The 10,003-nt window shown below is 46.0% G+C and overlaps 1 protein-coding gene across 1 annotated transcript in view; it reads right to left on the bottom strand.

Annotated features, from left to right (window-relative positions):
* Positions 1-680: 680 nt before the first annotated feature.
* Positions 681-10,003, bottom strand: part of LOC113580323 (voltage-dependent calcium channel gamma-2 subunit) — a 35,954-nt gene continuing 26,631 nt past the window's right edge. The window contains exons 2-4 of the mRNA XM_027014803.2: positions 9,445-9,528; positions 3,612-3,752; positions 681-2,007 (exon numbers count right to left, since the gene is read on the bottom strand). Coding sequence (XP_026870604.2) covers positions 1,439-2,007; positions 3,612-3,752; positions 9,445-9,528 — 794 coding nt within the window. The 3' untranslated portion in view covers positions 681-1,438. The remainder of the gene's footprint in view (positions 2,008-3,611; positions 3,753-9,444; positions 9,529-10,003) is intronic.

Genomic DNA, 10,003 nt, shown 5'->3' on the forward strand with positions numbered 1-10,003 from the left:
GTTACTGACACCAGACAAGCTGTAACATCAATATTTACAGTCCTGAAATTCATCTTTCTTTCTCTGTTTCTTCTAAAGACATATCAAGAATTCTGATATTAAACAAAGCAAACTCCTAGCCAATTCACGTCCAGTGCCCGTAAACCACAGCCAATCAGGACAACTCTGTCAGACTTGCTCAGTGCGACTGATGTAGCCCACAGCCAATCAGGACGACTGTGTCAAACGTCCTCAGTGAAGCTTTACATCCTGCATGTCCACCTCAAAAGTTACACTGACAATTCAAAAAAAGTTTCATGTAAAAAAGTTCTCAAAGTAGAGTTAGGCAGAGCTCATTGACTGAAAAAAGAGTTAAATAGTATAAATACATAGTGTTGTTATGTTATTAAACCTGTATATAAGATACTGATTGTCACATTTCTAAAAAAATAACTGTCCTATGGTACCAGTGCTTATTTTTGATATATCTGAGTGAAAATGTTTCAGAGAGATTTTAATGTTATAGAGGCCTGATCTCTAAATCAGGCAGGCTGCATGAACAAGGCTTCAGAAATAGCTCTGCAAGTCCTCCATTTGTGGTGCGTGCTGTGGATGTTTACAGACACACTGCTCCTCCCTGTACGACCTCTTCAGTCCTCTGCTGAGCCACAATAAAAGCCTTTTCCCTACTTCTTTTGATTCCATGACGACTTTATTGACTTTTGATTTGTTTTGCATTTTTAAGTCTTTTTTTTTTCCTTCTCTTTGCGTCAGGGAAGTCTATCTGTGGTTTATTAACATATATATTTATATATTCATATATAATTAATACATATATTAACTTAGTTGTGGGGCGTGGGTTGGTCTTTTTTGCCCTGGGTACACCACGGCCACAACGCTTCACAGTATTAATGCGCAAAAGGATGAGATGGATACATACAGGAAGTAAAGATAGAGGTGGGCGGGGCGGGGAGGGGGGGGCGGCGACCTCTGTCGCCCTGGAGACCGAGAAGAGAGTCGAAAAAATAGAAACCTTTTAAAACTCACAATGTTCATCGACCACGGTGTCCTCTTCCTCGCTCCCTGTGCCCCTGTGCCTTTTTCTCCCCGTTGTTACTCCTCTACACTTCGTTAGAAACACGGTTTAGAACTCGTTAAATTACGTTAGATGGGAAAATCATGCATTTTCTTTACCTCTTTTTTTTTTGGACATTTTTCATTTTTCACTTTTTCACTTTTTTTCAACATGGAAACTCATCGTATAATCATCATTGTTGTAAATATCTCACAACTCAGAGAGCTCTTATGTACTGGTTCCTCAGTTCCCTTTCTTTCACTTTGTTTCTCTTTTCTTTCACTCACGCACTCGTTCATTCTCTCCCTCTCTCTCTCTCTCTCGCGCGCGCGCGGCCACGTTCAGTCAGTTCCCCCTCCCTGCCACTAGGGGTCTCCACGGAGCTCATACGGGCGTGGTGCGGCGGTTGGCGGCGTTGCCGTGCGAGTCCTTCGTGTCCTTCGGGATGCAGTTGTGCACCTGCAGGAAGTTATGGTCCCTCTCCGAGTTGTAGGTGGCCGTGGGTGTGCCGTGCGAGGTCTTCAGCGTGTCCCCGCCACGGCCCAGGGTGTACATGGAGATATCGGTAGACGGCAGCGCCCCAAAGCCTTTCAGCCCCACCGGCGAGGCGTCGCGCGACTGTGACGGATCCGTCGAGCGGCTTGAGGAGCGCGAGCGGCGCCGGTACCTGTACCGGTAGCTGGGGATGCGTGTGATGGCTGAGCCCTGCAGGTAGTCGGCGTTGCCCGTAGCGATGCCCCGGCCGGACCTCACCCCGGCCACCCGCAGCTCGCGGTGGCGGTCGATGAACATGTGCACGGCGAGGACACCCACCATCTCAGCCATGATGAAGGACAGGGCGCCGAAGTAGAAGCTCCACCCGTAGGAGTAGCTGTTCTTCTTGGAGTCGCTCTTGGAGGGGTCGCCAGCATTTGCTGATATGTACACAATCATGCCGATAATGTTGCTTAAGCCTAGAGAGAAAGAGAGAGAGAGAGTAGCAAATAATAGAGTGGTTCAGGTTACAAATGAACAGGATCAGCTAAATGGGTCATGCTAACAACCTGCTAACAAATGCTAACCATGCATTTATGTAGCACCAACCCACTAAATATCCTATAAACATTAGGCATTGGTCTACAGCGAGGAGAAAACGTCAGAAAAGGGGCCCCTCCCTGCAGTGGGTTACTGCAGACACACAGCATAGCCAGCAGATGGACAGAGGGGCCAGTAGTTTGGTTTTGGTTTTGGAGACAATGGTTACACGGCGGGAGTCTAAGAAGTGTTTCCAGAACAATTCCAGTAAAAATCGTTTGCAGGTGGTTCTTAGAGTGAATAAGTCTCTAAATCGCCTTCAGCTCTCCACCGAAGCCTTTATCTGGGCAGTAGATGGTTCAGCCTTTAATCATGGCAACAACCAGAGAATTACAGGTTTGATCCCACATGGATCCTGCAGGAGACAAGATCTTTGACCAGGCAGCTGCCCTGGTGTCTTCGAATGAGATACTGAAGCCCAAACTGCAACGCAGATGTGACTCTTGTCTCCACATCCTGCCCCGACCCAACCTTTAAGGGAGCAGAATACAACTGAACTTTGGAGTGTTTATATTTTGGGATGTGAGATGTCAATCTTCTCTGTGGTGAAGAGGACAGTCCTAAGCCTAAAGCTTCACCCTGAGGATTTTCCTGTTCAGCTAAATCCTTAGCAGAAGCCTGAAGTTTCAAGAGCCCCAGATGGACTGTTAAAAGGGAAGGCACGCCCATTTTCACCAGTCACTGCACAGACACTCCCATTTTCACCAGTCACCCCATGGATTTTCATGAGACAGCTTTGGGCGTTGTGAGTGAACTGACCTTATTAAGTCTAAATTAAGTCCAGCCCATTTATACCCATGAATAAGCCACAGAACACAGAATCGTAAAATGTTTGACTGCCTGAACGCGATTTGCCCCTTTCAATCCACCAATGCGTGGACTGAATTACAAACATTTACTTGTACAGTATGTTTACCACGTCATGTTTTGAATTGTAGTGTGAAATGGTTCCAGCAGGTAACACAACATTTCTGAAGCCGTGGCGGTGGATAGCAAGAGAAAAGTGTGTCAGGGGTCTGTTTTTTTTTCAAGGCTGAATCCCAGGAGGAGTATCTCAGACGAGGGGGTTGGGGGGAGCGCGGATCAACAGACTTGTGCTTCTGACAGTCTGTGTGTAGATCACGTGGCTAAGTGAAGTCCCGTGAGTGTGTGTTCGTTAACATTCCAAAGCCTCCTGCCCTACTGAGAGGCTGCATGTGGGAAGCACTAGGCCAGAACGGACTCGATCGGAGCATGCCGGCTTTCCAACTGTTCCAGGTGCACTCGTGGCAAATGGTGAGCGGGGCCCTCGCTGCTGGACATGTCTGGGTGTGTTCGGCATAACCAAAGAAGGGCTGTGTCTGACGTTCCAAAGCGAGACGAAACATCAGGACACAGAAGCTGAAGCGAAATGTGCAGGTCTTGGCAACACCGAGCTGGGTACAGCTTGGCTATCGGCACCATCGGACCTCGCTCACACGCACGTGCGCGCGCTCGTGCTTACCTGCGGACACGAAGAATATGCCTGAACTGAGGATGATGTTGTGACGTGACTTGTAGAACTCGCTGGCAGCGATGCACAGGCCTCCCATGAAGAGTAGAATCACACTGAGGATGGGGAATATACTGGAGGCCCTCACCGCTCCTGCACACACACACACACACACACACACACACACACACACAAAAACACACGCACAGGCTGCTTATGCACCGTCTGGCCCTCCTTACCCATGCTGCACTGCTTCTCTCTCCTCCTCCTGCTGGTTAACAAGCTCAGGTTCGCTTTCATCCCACGTCTGTGGAACATTTCACCTGCCTGCCTCACTACCGCGCATACAGATAAACACACACCCCAACACACATGCAGGCAGGTACACACGCGCGTGCCCGCACTCACACACACACACACACACACACACACACACACACGCGCGCACACACTCCTCAGCAGTTTTTGTGACTTCTAAAGTGCTGACAACAAAGTGGACACAAACTTCTGAGAGCACTCCCCTCATTCTCTCTCTCTTCTTTTTCTGAGTCTCTCCCTCTCTCTCTCCCTCTCTCTCTCCCTCTCTCTCCTCCCTAACTCCCCAGTTTCGCCAGATGCGATGGTCCTCGTTCGTGCCCTCTAAAAAAAAACTCCCTGCTATCTGATTACAGAATCTCCGCGTGTCACTTTGGGCCTGTATCTCCCTGACGTCTCTCTCCTTCGGCGAAGACGCAGTCTTTCTCTATTAGCCCCATAGTCTTCATCTCCTGGGTCTGTCCGTGCAGCGTTCCTATGCCTGAAACTGCACTCAGTAGGCCAGCCTTCTGCTTCTGTCCCTGTTTGTTTCTCTCTCACTTCAGTTCAGTACTGGCGTGACCTTTTCAGTACTTTTCAGTTTTCCCAAAGCTGCACTAAAACAACACAAATGATCCTTTGCAATTTTAAGGAAATTAAGAAGTACTATAATTTAATACTAATTAACAATAAAAAAAAACTAATTAGAATAAAAGAATTCTTGGTCAAGATGACAAAAAGTAAAGAAGTGAAAAGAAAATAAATAATAACAATAATTAGAAAAGAAATAGATAAATACATGACGGTGTTTACAAACAGTGCAGCCCAGTTTGTGTATGTCTGTGTTTGTTCTGTTGGGTGTTTACAGTGCAGCCCAGTTTGTGTACGTCTGTTCATTTTATTGGGGTGTTTACAGTGTAGCCCAGTTTGTGTATGTCTGTGTTTGTTTTGCTGGGTATTTACAAACAGTGTAGCCCAGTTTGTGCATGGCTGTGTTTGCTTTGTTGGGTGTTTACAAACAGTGTAGCCCAGGTAGTGCATGGCTGTGTTTGCTTTGTTGGGTGTTTACAGTGCAGCCCAGTTTGTGCATGTCTGTGTTTGTTTTGCTGGGTATTTACAAACAGTGTAGCCCAGTTAGTGCATAGCTGTGTTTGCTTTGTTGGGTGTTTACAGTGCAGCCCAGTTTGTGCATGGCTGTGTTTGCTTTGCTGGGTGTTTACAGTGCAGCCCAGTTAGTGCATGGCTGTATTTGCTTTGTTGGGTGTTTATAGTGCAGCCCAGTTAGTGCATGGCTGTGTTTGTCAGTATTTAGCCATCTAAAATGCATCACCTCACATTTTGTAAAGTAAGTTTGGATTTGGTTAAATCTTTTACATTTAGTCAGAAAGTTCAGCTCTGTCTCTACAGAGAGTCTCTGCTCTCTGGGCAGCCACGATGTCTTATATCATGTACATCCAGGCTGTGTTCACTGAGTTTTGTGGTTCTGTGTTTTATAGCAGTCACTATGAGCAGGTAGTTGTTTTACATCCAGGTAGCACTGCATTTGGCACTGCATTTTACGTGTTCCAGTGGGTGATGTAGTTTTGTTTTTGAAGTGTTATCGTTTGGTTCGGTTTATGTTTCAGACTGGGTCTGACGTAGAAGACTGGTAGTGGTAGCTCATTTGTTAATGGACTTAGTGTCAGGACCGGCTGTGTGAGGGGCTCTTTTTTTGTTCAGCTCTTGGTATTGTAGGGCTGTGTAGTGGTAGGAGGTGGGGGCAGGGGGGGTGAGGGTGGGGGGTTGTTAAAACATAGCCAGTATTTAACAATCCTTTCTGAATGTTGAGTAATAGTGGGAATTGGCCTACTTTTGATCTGTAAGTGCTATTTGTTGTTTTCCTGTGCACTGGTTTTACAAAATTCAGTGTGCAGAATTTCAGCTGGGTGTTTGTTCCACTGGTTCAAAGTTTTATTTGAGAGTTGTCCCCACACATTACTATACAGCAGAATTGGTTTTCTAACTGACTGAAATCATTTGAGTCAAATTTGTGTTGGTATTTGAATGCTGTGTGTGCTTTCTCTTTCAGTTCATTGACTGCTAGACTGAAGTTTCCAGTCGAATTAATATTCAGTACTAAGTAATTATAATATGTACATGCTTTGCATCCCTAAAGTGAAGTATGATGTGTGTCCCTGAGATCTGGCTGTTTTTTGGAAAAAATATAGTTTTGGTGCCTTTCAGGTTCACTGCCAGAGCCCAGGTCTGGAAGCACTGCTCCAGCAGGTCCAGGATCAGCTGTAGCCCCAGCTCTGTGGGGGATGGCAGAACCAGGTCATCTGCATATATTTGATTTCTCTCTCTCTCTCTCTCTCTCTCTCTCCAGGTGGTAAGCTTGATTAAATATTACGGTGACCTCATCTTTGGGTGGCTCCCATCCCCCCAACCCCGTCTCCTTGCTCACTAATGCAGTCCGGTTGCATTATCTGCCCCTTTCTCTTCCCCAACACACACTGTACACGGATGGAGAAACTGGTAGCTATACATACCTCACACACACAGTCACTGCAGAGATCTGAGAGGCATGCATTGATTTTAAAACACACACACACACACAGATTTTATAGTATGCTGCACCAAGGCGTTAGCGACCACTGTCATAGTTTCATAAGAAGGAACAAATGGGAAAGAGAGTGAAGAGAGAGAGAGAGAGAGAGAGAGAGAGAGAGAGAGAGAAAAAGAGGAGAGAGAACGACAGACAGAGAAAGAAAGAGTGAGAGGGTGGGAGAAACCAGAGAGGTTTCACACAAGGAAGCCAGTGATTTGGTCAGCATCTTTGCAATTGCTGCACCTTCTGCACACTTAATATCTAAATTGCACACATTTAAAATTGAAAAGCCAAAAGATGAGCTCCTATGCGATTTTAATGCGCTCAATTCCAAACGAACTTTTCTGCCTTGCAGAACCCTAACTTGAGATTAGGATGACTGGTCACCCATGGCAATGCGTCACGGAATTAATGCCGTCATGCAGAATTAATGTTCAATATTATGTCAAAATAGAGGAAAAAAAAATGCCTTAATAGATGATAGTTGATGGAAGTGCAGCTCATAAGGTAGGAAAGATAGCGGCAGGGCAGGCGTGTGGGGCTGACACGCCCATCGCATGGACCTGGAGCTAAGCTCAGCTAAGATCACACACCTGATCTTCCATATGAACCAACCACTCCGTGTGTGCGCGCACAGATCGGCCGAGTGCTCACGGTTTGCATTAGGACCGAACCATGCTTGAACCATGCACAGATCACGGCTGGAAGTGCACAGATGCCATCAAGCTAAATGGGCTCCCTAATTCCACCATTATCAGATCAAAGTTCTTTGGTTTTCACTGATAATTAATAAAGACTTTTTGGCATTTTAGAATTTCTCTCTTTTCCTTCAAACAAACACAGATGAGCGCGTACGTGCGCGCACACGCACACACACACACACATATATATATATATATATATATATATATATATATATATATATATATATATATATATATATATATATATATATATATAAATAAACATGAAGAGAGACACAGCACAGCAGAAGGTGATGCCTAAACAAATTTCCCTGAAGAAACTTATGTAATTATGCCATACAAGTGATGACCAATGAAAGTGAGAGCGAGGAAGAGAGACAGAGAGAGAAACAGGGCAGATGTAGAACAGGAGCATTACACAGCTGAGCACAGAGGGAGAGCGAGGATAGAGAAAAAAAGGTAAACAATAATACCAACATACAGTGGATATGTGTGACACACACGCACACACAGAATCAGAGTAAAGCGAACATCTAAGTCTCTGGGTGGCTATGTGTTACCATGGTGATGGAAACTCTAAGGAGTTTGGAACACATTCATTCCAGTTGTGACACGGTTATTGCACTAATACATCATTACTGGCACTACCATTTACGGCGAAAAACACTAGTTATGAGCACCAACCACCCAGGAACATCCATTTACCTAATTACATCAATGGTTTAGAAAAATAATATTTGGCTTTATGACATTTTGTCAAAAATCATAGACTCAGTGACATCATGTAGTGTGTTATCATTAGATATGACATCACTTGGAGCTTATACGTTCAGTTTATATGCAACACAATATTTAAATGTAATGTGATCCCACTGTTGGTGAGAGCTCTTCGTAAGAGCTGTGTGAGATGCTATGATGATCTGGGGGTGGGGGGGGTCTCTTCATATATGAACACTGGGTTATAGAAGCATTATGATACAGCCCAGTGCTGATAGTGTGGGACGACACAGCCTAATGATAATGTGGAGATGACTCAGGGTCAGATGAGTAGACACTTGAGCTTTGCCCGCTTTTCCCGCCTTAATGATGTCATTCTATTATGTGACATCATTAACCCAAATAATGTGACATCATTAATTCAATGACATTAGTGCACTGACATCACCATGGTAACAGTAGAACTTGATATATAAGCCTGGACAAGGCTTATTGATTTGACGGTGTCTCTGTGTGTGTGTGTGTGTGTGTGTGTGTGTGTGTGGGTGTGTGTGGGTGGGTGTGTGTGTATGTGTGTGTGCATGTTTTTCAGCCTGGAACTGAGGCATATTCATACTGTTAAACCTTACACACCCCACAGTGAAGAAGCCTTTTAGACTTTTCTCCATGTTTCATGCTTCTAACCACGTCTCCCTGCTCATCTTACCCACAGAGGTCATTCCCAATCTTACATTTCCCTGCGACCTTTCTGCATTCTCTCTCTCTCTCTCTCTCTCTCTCTCTCTCTCTCTCTCTCTCTCTCTCTCTCACACACACACACACAGTTTTACTCTGACATTATCTCTGTATCTTTATAACCATGTTCTCTTGCAATCTCTAACCTCTCTCTCATTTTCCACTGTCAAGCCCCCCCATCCCATCCCAACACGCGCGCGCGTGTGTGTGTGTGTGTGTGTGTGTGTGTAGGCTGCTGGAGGGGTGGGGGTGAAGAAGACGTTTGACCTATATAGATGCAAAGTAAAATATTTATAGAAATGACTGGCCTAATTGAGGAGAAGAAGGCCCTGCTCCTTTCCCACACCTCCACCCTCCACTCCTCCACCCTCTACACCCTCCACTTCTCCACCGTTTATCTCCACGTTCCCAAACACACATTCTTTCCCTCACACTCATCCCTCTCTAGTGTCTGTCGCTCTGGCCCCTCCCCCTCCCTCCTTCCCTCCTGTCTAGACCAATCACATTGACCAACATCCACTCGCTTAAGCTCTGCCCTCTTTATCACACTTACAAACACATACTCACACACACACACACACACACATACACACACATAGAAAACACATGCACACAAACATGATCAACACACACACAAACACACAGAAACATACAAGCACACATGTTCATAGGGACACAAACATACCACACACACACACACTCACACAAACATAGGAACACATGCACATTAAACACACACAGACACACACACACAGACACACACACACACATATACCCACACAAATGCACATACATGCATGCAACTTACGAAGGAAGTACTCTGCTGCGTCTGCCTCGTAATCTGCGTCCTCGGGAAAGTGATCGATGGGTCTACACATCCCTTTATAAGTACCTACAGAGAGAAGGAGGGAGGAGTTATTGACCAGGTCCCCCATGCTTCTCTGTTACTCAGTGTGGCAGTGAATGCGGCTCCTGTCGTCACGACGACAGGCCCCAGCCTGTCAGAAATTTGCTCCTCTTGCGCAGAAAGTTCAATGAGCAGCCGAGTGCCCACCAGAAGAGACCGGCGTGAGAGCACAGCAAAAGCAACAGGGAGAAAGAGAAAAGGAAAGCTGGATACAAGGGCATCAGACAGGGGCATCAGACAGGGGCAGGGGCATCAGACAGAGGCATCAGACAGGGGCAGGGGCATCAGACAGGGGCAGGGGCAGGCCCCTCGAGAAGCCATGGATTCCTAAGGGGTTATGGTCAGTATGGATTGACCAAGAGGACAGCAAGGGATCAGAACCTGCTGGTCAGATCTGGGGAAGAGAGGAGAAGAGAGGAGGAGAGGAGGAGAGGGGGAGAGAGGAGGAGAGAGGAGGAGA

Source organism: Electrophorus electricus, chromosome 1, assembly GCF_013358815.1.
Source record: "Electrophorus electricus isolate fEleEle1 chromosome 1, fEleEle1.pri, whole genome shotgun sequence".
Taxonomy (NCBI): domain Eukaryota; kingdom Metazoa; phylum Chordata; class Actinopteri; order Gymnotiformes; family Gymnotidae; genus Electrophorus; species Electrophorus electricus.